This window comes from Apus apus, chromosome 4 (assembly GCF_020740795.1).
Source record: "Apus apus isolate bApuApu2 chromosome 4, bApuApu2.pri.cur, whole genome shotgun sequence".
In the NCBI taxonomy this organism is placed as follows: domain Eukaryota; kingdom Metazoa; phylum Chordata; class Aves; order Apodiformes; family Apodidae; genus Apus; species Apus apus.
In genome coordinates this window covers 18,761,168-18,776,127 of record NC_067285.1, presented here as the reverse complement: position 1 = coordinate 18,776,127, position 14,960 = coordinate 18,761,168, and the positions used below count along the sequence as shown (strand labels likewise).

Below are 14,960 nucleotides of genomic sequence, written 5' to 3'. Positions count from 1 at the left end.
ATGGCTGCCTAGTGAGCTGTTTGCACTTTAAGCAGGCAACTGGAACCATTTTACCTACTGCACAAAAAAAGTCATTGCAATGCTTTGGCAGGTACTAGATTGATTTCTTTAGCACAGGGATAGCCCTTCTCTGGAAAGCGGTCATTGTTTTAAAATGTCTCCGAGTGCTATTTTTTTGCACTAGCATTAAACAGACACTTTTATACACATTCAGATATGTGACTTGGCTTTTTGCAGAAGCAGCAGATCAAATGCTATTGACATTGTCAATTAGTTCAGAATTTGTTCTTAGCAAATTCAGTCAGAAGAATATGGGTGCAGGTGAGGTGGTGTCATGCTAATATCATCTAGTCTTTTGATTTATCTTCTTTGAAAAATAGACTAGAAAACATTTAGGCATTCCTGTGAAATTATTTTTAAGTCTAAAACAAGATGTGTTCATCACTTGGACTGTGAGAGAAAGTGACTAGAAAGGAGAAAGCAAATGGATGCTGTTCTACTATGGGCTAAGGCTTTGGTATAAGGCTACTGAAAGTGTTGAAGGTTAGTCTTTTGACACAGTGGAGACTAATCATGAGGGAGCATTCATAATCTGTGTTTCAGCAACACCCAAACTATGCAAAGTACAGACTTTAGTTATGTCCTTTTTGGTTGCTTTTTTTAATGTGCTAAACTACCCCTAGAGGAACACATTTCTCAGATGTAAAAGTCAAACACTCTGAATTTAGGAAATGTCAAAAATCAGAAAATATTGCTACAGATGTGCAGTTACAGCCTCTTACAGCCTTTCCCAAAGCTTGATAATGGAAGCCTCTATCAAAACTCCCAAGAATAGCAGGCCAGTGGAAAAATGCTGAAAGTTGTGGGTATCACATTGACATTTGCTGGAGAAAAGCATCCTTCTCATCTTTCAGGCCTTTACAATGGCTTCTGCCAAAGTGGCAGCTAGAGAGATAGTAAGAATAGGTCATGATCCTGGATTTGGGCCTGTACTGTTAAATTTCCTCCACCCTATGTCCTATCCCTGCCTTTAGAAGGGATAGTGTTTTGTGGTGAGTAGTTTCTTCCCTGATTATTTGAAGTTTACCTTCAGCTGTTTTGTCCCTGCCAGCTGCCCCTACGTCCCTGTTGTGTTTGAGCTATCTATCAAATTCTCCTCACATACATAACACAGCCTCCAGTTCTCAGGGTTCTTGATCATATTCTTATTTCCCTTACCCAGAGAGTCCTAGTCTTTCATCTGCAATTACTTTACCCTACATGTGTCCTTTTCAGTTTCCAGGCTCCCTGAGGTTCTTTCCTCATTTCTTTCCATGATCTGCAACAGTTTCCCCTAGTCCCTATCAGCTTTCAGTCATCTACTAGTTCAGCTTCTAAAAGCCATAAACCTTGTATACAGTGCTGGTGAAATGCAAAATACAGAGGGCCATTGTGTTTTGACTTTATGGAGGTACACAAAGAAGTAAGTGGATGTTCAGAGGAGTTTTAGATGTTTGTGATTCACCTGCACACTGGGATGGAGGGTCAGTGTAGTTGTTTGCAGACTAAAGGAAAATGGTGGTCTGGTAGCTGAGATTTTTTTGTTTTGCCTACTCTCTTTATAGGTGGCCCCAGCAGGGACTATTTATGAAAGCTGGTCAAAAGGACTGCTATTGGTGTGTTTGGGAAAAACATGACTTTGAACTAAAAGTTGAGAATTTAGTCACCTTATCACTGAATGTTTGGAGCTGGTGCTGTGTTTTCAGTAGTGTATAGTATCTATGTGTATATGCCCAAAGCACAAGACTTTTTATTCCTGCACACAAAATTCTATGTGTGTAATTCACTAGATTAATCTATCATGCTGCAGATGCAGCTTTACAGATGTTGATGTCAGGGTTATTCTCACAGAATTTTCTGAGAGAACTTTCATACTCTGGTTCTTTGGTTATACATTTTACTCAGGCTTCCACTGAAGTTACAGTGTGTACGGTTGGAGATTGTATTTTGCATGTATCTTTGTTATACTGAGACCATAGACACCATAGGCATGGAAGAAGAGATTATATGCAATGTGGGTGATGTTACACAGCATGTGGTGCTGCAGAATTGTGCAAGAGAAGTGCAAATAGTTACCTATCTTGACCTAATATATCAATTTACCTACCAAAAGCCAGAGCCAAGCCTTTAAATAACCCTGCTTTAGCAGCAGAGACAGGGAGACTGGATTCCTGTATCTGCAACCTGAGTCCCCAGCTGTGAGGTTGTCTCCCTGATCTTTATAAGCCTAAGGCAGTCCTGCCAGGTTTTAATGTGTGGTTAGCATGCAATAGATGAAGAAAGTGTTGGAAGGCTTTGGGAGTGATTTTGGTGTAGAAATTCTGAATTTTGGAGAAAATTAAATTGTAATTTGCCAGTAAGTCATTCGAGATGGTAAGAAATCCAAGCAGCTGGGGTAATGAATCTGAAGTTAACAAGAGGGCATGGCCTAGCAGAAATCTGGGCATAATGCCTTTCCTTGAAGGAGAGGCTGGAGAGAGCATAGGAGGTGCCAAGGACAATAATAGAAGCTACTAGCATATCAGACAGCGTGATGCATAGTAGAGAGAAAGGAAATGTTTAAATAACAGGCTCAATTGAAAGAGAGAGTGGCTATAAGGTTAAGCATCTAGGACTGAAAGAATAGTGCAGCAGCTCTACACTTGGTGGAGCCAGTGTTTCTAAAGGCATTGAACATCACAGCTATGCAAGACATCAAGACAGCTTGTGTTCATAGGAGCACTGTTACACTTCATCCCAATGCAAGGATGCAACAGTAAAGAACTTTATATATGCCAAAGTGCAGTGGGAACACGGACTATCTATTGCAGTCAAAGCAGAGGATTAGGGAGCCAGGGCCTTGGCACAACCTAATTCCCTTTTCTGTGCTCAGTTTCTCCTCTTTCCTCCCTGCTGCAGGAGCAGAGATTGTAATAGCTACCTAACTGCCTTAAGAAGTTCAGATGGGCTTGCCTGAAGAACAACAAAGTGTTGCACATTATTACTCCTCTGATTTAGTTTATCTGGATTTCTGTTGCAGTAGAAAAGCTGCTGGGAGCTCTTTCCCCAGCCTGTGCTCCTCCACCCAAACCCCAGCTCAGTGAAACTGTTACTAGGTGCAAAGGCTATAAGTCACAAAAAAAACCCAACCAAACAAACAAAAAGCAAAAAACCCCACAAACCCTAGAGCAGCTTTAGTCAGTTTTCTTCTGGGTGTGCACCTTCATCATGCTACTTGAGCTGCTTGGACACCGCCCAGTATTTCCCATTAGTATCTGCTTCTGGGTGGGTTTTTTTGGTGTTCAACTTGATGAAAAACATATTTCAATTGTAAGGCTGTAGCTGCTCCCTGGATCTCTGCAGAGCTCATGAAAAACCCCAGCATCCTGACTACCACCTCAAGCAAGCACAGCTGATCCCCTAACAGTTAGTTGCTTCATGTGGAATGATGCAGAAGGGAAGGAGGTAGACTTTGCTATTGTTATTCCTGAGACAGCCATGGGAGCAGTGAGAAGGGCACGAATTTGAATTAATTGACTTGAGGGGAAATTTAAAGGCTCATATTAGCTTTCGGCAGCATTTTCTGTTTGAGAGGAGTCTGGAGAGAGACAAACTCCTGGGTGTGCAAGAGCTATGAGCACAATCCTACTAGAGCTGGCTTCCAGATACTATCATTAGCTAAGGGATGTCAGCTTCTCAGGCTGACAATGGGGTGGGACAGATGGCAGCTTTTGTCACAGAAAGCAAGGACATAGAGGAGTCCCAGTGTCCATGACCATGTACAAGACAAGATCCTCCTTCTGCCACTCCCCTTTTCTCCTAAATATCTGAGATTCTTTCCTTGTAGCATTTGTGAAGTTGTTAAAACCTGAGAAGTGCACACTGAAGAAATACACATGGGGTCTTTTGGAATAAGAAAGAGAGGGTGAATGGAAGCTACCTACAAAAAATGAATGCATCCTGGGATCTTCCAAAGTGAAGTTGTGACTGCAAGGCTTTCTTTCTAGTGATTGCAGTGGATCCACTCAAGTCTTAGCAGAAAAAAAGTGATCCAATATTTGCAACAGTTCCAGTGTGACCAAATTTGAGCCTAGAGCCCCTACCACTAAAGACTAGGTCAAGTAGATTAAGTTTCCCTTGGTCATTGAGCATTTGGAGAGAATGAAGCAACCTGTCATGTATTCTTAAGTTGTGATTAATGAGGCACATCTGTGACCATTTCAAAGTAAGATGAGACTTCAACAACAAGCAAACTAATAATCATTGCAGGAAAGGTCTTGTAAGTGGCACAAAGTGTTGGTCCTGTGTTGCTCTCACCATGATAACATGTATCTGTTTCCCTAGCAAAAATTGTGAAAGCAACGTATTTTATTTCATGTACTCCTAGTTATTTTAAACTCTGTGGCCCTAAATAACATGGACCCTACCTTACTGTCAGGTTCTTTGCAGCTTTTGCACCCTGGGATTCCTCAATACACAAGAAAGATGGCAGGAAGAATAAGTAACTACAGGTTTTGTCTCTGTGATTCCTGATACAGTGCTACCTGAACATGTTGCTTTTATGTATATTGTGCAGAATTTCTCTACCTTTTGATGAGCAAGTGATGAAAGAGAGCTGTGAGTGTTTATAGGGAAATATGAGATATGACAATGAGAAGGAGAAAGGGGCTTCAGGAAGTCCCTAAGCCACTGGTTGCTGTGAAGGTATTTGAAGATCAAGAATGAGTTCATATCTAGCATGTTTCTTATACGCTTTCCTTAAGCATCTGTTACTAAGATGCAGGATAGCTTTTTGGATGGACCTCTGAACCAACTTGGAGTAGCCACTCTTTTGTCCTTATTCTGTAAAAATGCTATGCTCAGAAAATTGTGTGGCATGGGTTAGTGTGTTCCAGTGACATAGCTTTGGACTTCAATTTCCTTGCATTGTATTTTTCCTTGGAAAGGCTGTGCTAATACTACTAGAGTCTGCAAGAATAGACAGCTAACCTCCTGCAGTATTTTTGAAAGCTGTATAAAGGCTGTATGCATCTTTGGGTATGTAATTCCTTTGGAAATCTGTCTCTTGAACTCCAGAGCAAATACACTTTTACAACTGTTTCCTTAAATGCAACTGGAACAATTTACAAACCGCTTGTCTGAAAAAATAAGATAAAAAATAACCACACCTTTAGCTTTGATTTCCTTGTACATTTGAATGAACAGAGCAATCAAGAGATGCAGGGCTTTGGGCAGTACCTTGAAGGTTATTCAGTCATTTTTTGTCATGTTTGCTTCATTGATTTGTGATTCTATTGGCTGGTGAACTGGATTCTGTTCTGACATAAAAGCAAAGGTTTTATTTAATCTGTGGTAATTTCAGGCTTCTTGGATCTTCAATGCAAGACTGTAGGTACAAGACTGTCCTAGTGAGGGTTCTCTAGTATACCTCTTTGACAGATCTGTGTTACTTACCTGGAAAAAATGAGAACTGACTCAGCCCAAGGGCAGTAGTATATCTAGGGGTGCAGATATATTTCATTCTATTGGGGGTGATAACGTAAAACTAAATAAATTGATTTGGCACTGGTCACTGTTATTGGTTGGATAGTACAGAAGACAATGTATTTGAGTTTAGAGTTTAAGGTTTGAGAAAGCGAGGTACATGCTCCATCCCCTCTCACAGCCTGCTAACATGATAATTTGTGCCAGATTATATTAGTGATCATTAGCAGGCCTCCTTCACAATGCAAGTGCCTCTCAAAACCACTCACATGATCTCTGGCATATGGGCCGAGTCTGGGTTTCTTAGAAGTCTGAATTTCAACTTTGTATGCATTTAGCTGTTTTACACAAAAGCCTGATGTTTCAATATTCAGTTACTTTCCTTTTGGGAAGAAGCAATCTTTCTGCTATTTAATTACTTCAGGAAACCCTGTGGTTCGCTAATGTGAGAAGATTTGCCCAGCATTTTCTGTGCAAGAACACATACCTTTAACCACATAATGGGGCACACACCTGTTCAGGCTCTTCAGAGAGGTCTGTGGTTGGTATATCCCCACAGAGACAGGCATTCCTGTGGGATCTGCAGGAGAGGTGATGGAAAAATGCTAGAATCCTCTTAGAAATAATTTAGAGGGGAAAGAGAAAGAGATTGAAGCTATTTTAGTTTTAAAAATCACCCCCAGAAATCTTCCAGGATTGTTTTTGGATTTTTTTGACCCAGAATGCAAACAACTTTTTGTGCCCATACAAGTGATTTCCAAGTGGGACCTCCCATTTTGTTGGTAAAATAATTGGTTATCAGTAAAGAAAAAATGAATGTAGAAACAAAATTTCATTTACTAACTTACTATGTTATGCTGGCATCCAAGACTGAAAACCTGTGTAGCAGTGCAGGTCTGTTTCATCTGACCTGAGTTAGCCTATGTGTATTTTTGGATGAAGGCAAGGAAGGTTGTAGATTTGGTTCCAGAAATAGTAAGGTAGGAACAAAGGCAAGAAATGAAGGAGAACCATGCTTATTCTACATACCACAATGTAGACTTTACATGATCTACTAAAACCAGTGCTATTTCTAGGTCATTTTTTGCATGCACAAAAAGTAATACAGGACCCCTGTTCTTATGAAGTTTAGTTGAGATCTTAAGAGCAAAAATACTTGCTGATACTTCCTGTAATTGTCAATTAGTTCTTTTAAGAGCATTGCACTAGAATCCTGAAGCAGCAAACTTCTGTTACATAAATATCCTCTAATCCCTCTGTCTGTAGCCCTCTGGTACTTGCTGTTTCAAATGGATTCAGCTTGCAAAATTCTACAGTCATTTACAGACTGAATGTGGTTCAGGATTGCGTTGATTTACAGGGAAATCTCAGCAATAAGCAGTTTTCTTAGTATGTAAAGTAATATTAGTGTTTTAAGATTTTGGGAACATTAGTGTTTTCTTGTAGTATGAATGTTTGAAGAGATTTTTGCAAACAGAAAGTGCTTCGTCTGAGATTGGGCTAATAGGCTGATAATTAACTCCTGCCTCCTTCCCTATTTCAGGTGTCTTACCACCCTCACACTGAAGAATTTCTTCCTAATGTCTAACCTAAATCTCCCCTTCTCCAGCTTTAATCCATTACTCCTTTTTCTCTCACTACAAGCCCTTCTAAAGAGTCCCTCAACAGCTGAAGAAAATTTTCTATGAACTGGCATCTGTGACTGAGGATCTACTTCGTTGAAAAATTCCCAATGCTTCTAAACTGTGGGTCAGAAATTAATCTATATTAAGGGCCAAGTTCATTTGCTCAGGAGAAAGAAAAAGAAAGTGAGCCTTAGGATGTCAAGGGAGGTTTCTTAAACTATGCCAGAATGTTTAACTAAATCTTTAAGACAGTTGAATTCATAGATTCATATATTTTGATTGGACTTCTGTATAAAATAGGAAGGGAAAGTATCAGTGCAAGTTTTATGTCACTGAGATTTCAATCCATTGTATGCAGATTCAACTGGCCATGGTGAGATTAATACCTAGGGTAATAGATCCTTTCCTTGCTCATTGCTCTGTGAGATCCCTTTGCTGAAGTTTTTCAAGTATAGATTCACTGGGATCTAAATAAAATTTGTATTTTCTCTGAATTCTAAATATACATGTGTTTATTAGATACCACTGTTTTTCTGTATGATGCTGTGGAAGTCACATATTTCCTCTGTGTTTCAACTCCCTACCTGTGTAGTAAGCATTGGAGTCTAATAAAGTTTTGCAGTACTAACTTCTGCAACAATTGTAAGGTCTTCAAGTTTTATAGTGATGTTGCTTAATATAACCACAGATAGATGGTGAAGGAACAGATTTATTGGGGGAAAAGGGCATCAGACCCTCACACTGCTAGTACCACAGGTGCCTGTGCTGTCAGCCAGTGTTTTCTGACTGCATCTCTATAGACCTGCCAATCAAGAGGCAGCTGGTTTGCTACAAACATATGTCCTTCTGCACCATTTGGTCTTGCTCCCTGCTGTCCCTGCCTCCTGTGTTACTCCTGGCTTTGTTATTCTTGCTTCCATACTAGGTCACATTCAAGTGCTCTGTGGCAGTTGTGCAGGGGCACACAGCAGTGGAAGGAGTGCTGCTTTTTGGCAAAGAGCACTTTTACATCTGCGAGTGCTTTGTGTTATCCCCTCTAGAAGAAGTCTATTGTACACGTCACTGTTTGTCCAGGTGAGTCATTCTTTCCACACCGAGATTTTATTGGATAATTGCAGTATTGGCACATGAATACTTAGAATTTGCACAGACTTCAAGAGGATTACAAGAGAGATAACTAGCACAGCAAGAAGTTTGCCATCCTTTCCAGCTGTTCACAGAATTATTTAGCATAATTAGCATAGGTGCTTGTTCACAGGCTTTGCAGGGCCAATAAGAACACCCAGCTCCAACAAATGGAGATGGTGGACAGCCTAACACACATGTTGCTGTTTTTTCAGTTCTTTTAAAGTGCTATTAATGTTTCTTTCTGACTGCTTCCCATCTTTTATTCATATGGAACCGTCATTACAAGAGCCTTTAGCTTCATTGTCTCAGAAGTTTTTTGTTTATTTCTCCAAGATGGAATCATAATATTTGGCACACTGCTATCATCTTTGACTCATGATTTGTTGAAACTGATCAATATTGCAAATGAGTCTGTTAGACTTAGCTTTTTGCACATACTGTGTTCTCGTGTGCAAAACCCAGTGGGACCACAAGTAACTCAGTATTTTTACTCCCTGACTGTCTGCTCTGCATCCGAGTCTTCCTAAGTCCAATATCGGTCAATCTGATCAGGTGACTTAAGGATCGATTAGAATGGAACTGCTAAAAACTTAGGTTGTTTTTCTAAGGGACTTGCTATGGCCTAGGCTATATATAGCAATTGCAGTACATGTACACAACTAAAATAATAATGAATGAATTGCTTAATTGTTCCAATTAAATGTTGTTTATAATAGCTGTGTGTCCATGTGATGCTTGCCCTTGACCCAGGCTTGCAGGTTCTTCCCATGCTACTTCTCAGACTTCAGTATATGCAAAATATTGTTGTCTGACTATTTGCACACACTAAAATAATTCCAAACCTGCCCTTATCCTCCACAGGCTCCTTATTTTGGTAATTAGTACAAAATTTGCCTTCAGTATTTAGCTTTGCTCTAAAATCATGAATACCTCAGTTGATCTTGCTATCTCTTAGTATTTTTATTCTTCTTTAGGGAGGAGTTGGATGTCCATGAGGGCTCTCCTGATCTTTTTGTTTCAAATTATTTTTTCTTTCTTTGTATTTTTTTCTTCCAGCATAAGTGACCCATTTCTTTTCAACTTATGTCATAAAGATCATGCTGTGGGAGACCAGACGTGCTCCCCTTATTTGTATAATGATATAAAGGAGATTCATCTGATGCGCTTCCTTCTGCAGGTAAGAACTCATATGCTTGCTTGTTGAAGGGAAAGGTGCAACAGCAGGAATGACATGGGACTGAAAACTACATGTACAATTTTTATTAAAACTGCTGAGATTTCTTTGCTTGAATCCCAAAATGCCTTTCCTCCTATCCTTGCTTCATTAGCCTTTGGTAATACAAACTCCTTTCTATATTCACAAATGTTTAAGCACCCTTCCTGGAGTGGCTGGCTTATTAGTTTTTAGGCTAACAATGTTCTTCACAGTTTATCTCAGTGATTTTGAAAATAAGACTTAAAGTATATGTCATGTGTTTTTTTGAAGGCCCTGTGTCTGCCTTTCAGTAATAATCAGCTCTCATAGATTTCAGTAGTTTTGAACATCAGTGAATTATGGATATGTGTAACATGCTTACCTTGGGCCTCTTGTTTTAACTTTCAAGCTGTGCATGTGAGTCAATAAATGAATCGTAAGTCAGAGCAGAGCAGTGGCCTACTACTGTTTTAGTTTTGTCTGGTTTAGATGAGCCTGTGAAGAGAATCACAGAAGAGTTGTAGCTGGAGCTCATTGCAGCATTAGAAACTGTACTTGCTCCAGAGGGTTTTTGTACAGTCTAAATAGAAATTCACAGATTTCATTTGACAAAAAAAAATATCGCATTTTAAAGCAGCCATAACTAGTTACCTGTTAGTTTAATCCATTTTTGGAAGGCTGAGATTCAACAGAGTTAAGAAATCATAAAGAAAATAGGAGAAAAGAGGGCTGAAAATTGTCTTAAGTCATGTAATGTGGCACTCACCTGTGAGTCAGCCCTGTTTTATTTTATATTTAATTATGTATGCAAAATGGACAGTTCAGGCTATAGCATATCTCAGTGGTTAGGTCACATTCTAAGTATAGGAATGTCAAGCTTCATACAGACTTACTTTCTCACAACACTGGTGAGCAACCTGAGCAACAGAACTGATACCTCTTCTATTTTGTGAACAGCATCACAGTTGCCAGTGAAATCTTGCTGCCTTCTTGTATATTCATGTGTGAAATGGAAATGTTTTGTGTGACCCAAAGTGAACAATGGGATAAAAGCAGTTTTTGGTCCTGGGGAAAAGGCAAGGCATGATGGTTTGAGCGTTTTTTTTGTGGTTTTGAAGGTTTTTTGTTTATTTTGCTATGTTTCAATTAACTAACTGAAAACTCAGATATCAGCATCAGGCTCTCAAATTCTTGCATTTGAACTCCATGCTACAAACAGCTTTGAAAAAATATTGCAGAAAAAGAAGAAAACTGATTCCTTGTGGTTTCCCCATAGAACAAATGGATCAGCTGTTTAGTGTTCCTGGGAAAGCTGATCTTCTGCTCATTCACGTAGCCCAGCTCAGAGCAAAGCACTGTGAAACCGCACAGCCTAGTTCTGTAATGGCAACACTTGAGCAGATTTGGTTTGGAAAGCTGAGCTTCAGAGCAAGTGCTGCAAGCTGTTTATTGTCATAGCTGCTCTCATATTACCTTTCTGCTTTCTACCTCATTTGAGAATCATGCATGGGGCAGTTGCCGTTGATGTTTTTCTAGATTTGTATTCCACCTGCCACATTTGGATTGAAACTCATGCCTGGACTCCAAGATACTGCATGTTATTTGTAGTTTTGTTTGACTAACTTTGGTGAAAAAAGGACGATGCACTGAGTAAATAATAGGATTATATGCGTATGTCCAACATAACAATGTATGGAGACATTGCAGAAAAAAGAGGTCGAAGTTTTCAACTTTGATTATTTCAAAGCTTCAGCGAGAAATGTCAAACTCCCATTCCTTCCCTGCTTCTTCTAGTTAGGAGAAATTATCTTGGCTTGTCTGGTGAGCTCACTATTCATTTAGGAAGAAGTATGGTTGCTTTCTAAAAGGAACTCTCATTTAGCATCCTCTCCATGTTTTCTCAACTAATTATAAGGTAATGCTGCTAGTGTCTTGTTAATTACACTGAGATTTCAAGATAAAAATGCTTCAGGAGGAGGTGGGTGATAGAACCAATGTCTGGAGTTTGGTTTTGCTTCAGAGGAGCAGGACCATTCCTACTGTTTGAGAAACTGGGAATATTAAGCGTAGTTTGCTACACTTCACACTTGATACAAAGTCAAGGCCTTTTTTTTAAAGCACTGAAGAATTGGACAGGCCATGATGGACTCTTTGCAGCACTAGGCATTGCTCTGCAGCTCTTCACAATGTAAATTATTTGCCTTTCCAGGAGATCGCCTTGGAAATATTCTTCAAAAATGGTTACTCCAGATTTCTTGTCTTCCATGACAGTGACCGAAATAAGATATTTAAGAGGTAATAATTACTTCATAATAACATGTGAACACCCAGGTGACACTCCTGGTGTATCACTCCTTATTATCCTGGCTTCAGATGACTGTCTTGTGTCGCCTCAGGGGCTTTTTCTTCAATTGCAGCTCCTTGGTCTTCGAAGGGTTATAGTTAAGCAATGCTATGGAATTTTCCTTTTGCTGACATATGAATTCTTCAGAGCATTATATAGCCATTGATTTATCAAGGGAGGTAATGCATGTGTAGGACTTCCCTAGCACCCAGTCGTGAGTTATATGTCCCTGCATCCCAGGAAACTGGAATTGTAGCCATGCTGCTTCCTCTCACTGAGATGAGAGCCACCTCCATCTTACCTCACAGTACTGGGTGAAAGAAGGTTTCTTCCTGCTTTCTTCCAACACATAGAATGTCATTAGACTCTTTTGGAATAAAATGTTTTTATCTCTCTGACTTTGTATCTTTGGTATGGAGTTAACTTTTAATGATGGAATTTTTGTTTAAAAATTTTTAATGTCCTTGTCTTATTTAATCAAACTTGAATGTAAGACCATGAAGTGATTAATTTGCGCTTTGTTTTCTTGCAGTTTTTTTCCAAGTGCTATTTTGGCCATTATCATAGAATTGTTTGGGTTGGAAGGGACCTTAAAGATCATCTATTTCCAAGTCCGCTTCCATGGGCAGTGATGCCTTCCACTAGGTCAGGTTGTTCAAATCTCCATTCAACCTAGCCTTGAATACTTCTAGGGATGGGGCATCCACAACTTCTCTGGGCAACCTGTGCCATTGTTTCACCATCCTCACAGTCAAGATTTTCTTCCTAGTATCTAATCTAAATCTCCCTTCTTCCAGCTTAAAGCCATTCCCTGTCATCCTATTGCTACATGTCCTTGTAAAAAACCCCTCCCCAGCTTTTCTGTAGTCTCCCTTCAAGTACTGGAAGGCTGCTATAAGGTCTCCTTGGAGCCTCCTCTTCTCCAGGCTGAACAATCCCAACTGTCTCAGCCTATCTTCACAGGAGAGGTGCTCCAGCTCTCTGATAATTTTCATGGCCCTTCTCCTGGACTCTCTCCACCAACTCAGTGTCCTTGTGTTGGGGACACCAGAGCTGGACAGAGAACTCCAGGTGGTGAATCATGAGAGTGGAGTAGAGGGGCAGAATTACCTCCCTCAACCAACTGGTCATGCTTCTTTTGAACTGAGAACTGGTACTGTTAATTTTTTAGCAATCATAGCAGTTCCTTCTCCTCCTGAAATTTCTGAACAGTGTCTAATGGAGTATTGCTTTAAAAGTCAATGCAGATTTATCTTCTTCCTTTGCTATGCTTGCTGCATAGTGTGGCCACTTAGAATCACAAGGTTCTGTCCAAGAGACACCAGCTTTGTTTAACCCTTATCTTTGCTGTCTTTCAGCTCTGACAAATACCTCATCAAAAAATCTTGCAGAGCCAGGTCAAAATAATGTTTTGATCCTCAGCTGCCTGTGTGGCACCTCGGCAAAATGTTAGCCAACCTATGTATTTTAAGATTTTAACATGTGTGACGTTTTAAACCCCCAGTGAAAGTAAACAGGAATGGCTGAGAAAAGGGCTGGTATTTTTTGCCATTTTTGCTAGATAAATGTCTGACTGGGTTCTCATTCCCTGGCTTTTTTTTTTTTAATCACCTGATCATAAGCCCAGACTTCTCTATAGCAAACCAAAGCCCTATTTTGGAAAGCAACTGCTTTTATCTAGCCCATAGGCAGCTCCTTAACATTTAACATAAACATAAACTCTTGTGTTGTCTTGCATCTTTTTTCTGGGTTAGTCTCAGTGAAATGCTGTGGCAACCCTTGGGAAGAATGTTGCTGTGAGGACATGACATAGATTATATGCATATGTAATGTATATAAATAATAATTTGAATAACTGTAATGTGACCTTTCATATCTCCTATAGATTTTGCTCTTTCCAACCCGCTTTAAAGTCAAAGGGGATAACAGAAGAGACCCTGAATATAAGGTAAATGATGGGAAACAAGTGAAATTGTGTAGCTAATTTGCACCCTAAAAAAAACCATCTAGAAACTACCTATTTGTGTCTGCCCATTTTGAAGTTTCAAAGATGTCTTCATAATTCCAAAAATCTTTCTAATGTACAACATGCAGAGTATGAAGACATGAAGAATGATTTGTGTATGTCTATGTAGAATTGATTAATAATAATTACCTCCTTAGTAAGACTTTATTGGTAAACTCTACAAAGACAATGTGAGAAAGAGACAGTGAGGTGAAGTTAGAGCTAATCCATAACATTTCTGCATAATGGCTTCTTTATTGTGTGGTCAGGGCAGACAATGATAGATGTACACATGGATTTTTTTGCATGTTACAGTGGTGGTGATTGTGTCGTGCAAGTTAGAGATCACTACACCCTGGTATAGAACCCAAAATCCCAGATAATTTGCTTGTGCGGAATCTAGCTGATGCTGAAGCATAACCTGAAATAAAATAGTGCCACTGCCTATGTAATGATTCCGGAAAAGCTGTGCTTAAGTACAAAGAGAAAATTACCCCTGCGAGCATGCTTCTCTTCAGCAAGCTCCAGTATGGGAAGTGAAGGACCGGTGACTTGATGAATTTACTTTTCCCTGGAAAAGTGGCTGGAGCCACTTCTGAGAATAATTCAAGTAGTACATGGGGCTTCTTTCCCATCTAGGGAGCAATGGCCATCTTCCATAGCATCCCAGCTCTTCCTGCTGTACCTGAGACAGGGAGGCAAGCCATTTGTCCAGACACACTCTTAATAATTGCTCAGATGAAGCACTGGTATTACTAGTCTGATATATCATAGAAACTAGAGGTACTAGTAATTCTGGGAAACCCCTACCAGTTTTTGCATGTATTGCCTAGGTATAATAGACAGAAGTTCTGATTACTAAGCTCTGCTGTAGCTATTTAGAAAAATTATGATGAACTGTTACTGAACAACTGAACACTTCGCCCATGGCACTTAATTCTTCATTTAAACATACTGAAATGTTTGCTGTCACCTTATGTTACTATGGCCACAGCCAGCATCTCTTCTTGGGTCATACTTCACTGCTTTTATAATCTGCATATTGCTTGTACCTGTATATTGCTGTTTGCAGGCTACCAGCACTCTCTGCCCTAGGGATGTGATTTGAGTAAGTGAATGTGTTTGCTCAGGTGCGCGTGTGCATGCACACATGTGAACAGA

At 39.8% G+C, this 14,960-nt stretch overlaps 1 protein-coding gene across 1 annotated transcript in view; it reads left to right on the top strand.

The window, feature by feature from the left end:
- Positions 1-14,960, top strand: part of WDFY4 (WDFY family member 4) — a 126,563-nt gene that overhangs the window by 72,266 nt on the left and 39,337 nt on the right. Inside the window, exons 43-46 of the mRNA XM_051619006.1 lie at positions 8,053-8,201; positions 9,312-9,432; positions 11,660-11,745; positions 13,680-13,742. Of these exons, the coding sequence (XP_051474966.1) occupies positions 8,053-8,201; positions 9,312-9,432; positions 11,660-11,745; positions 13,680-13,742 (419 nt within the window). The remainder of the gene's footprint in view (positions 1-8,052; positions 8,202-9,311; positions 9,433-11,659; positions 11,746-13,679; positions 13,743-14,960) is intronic.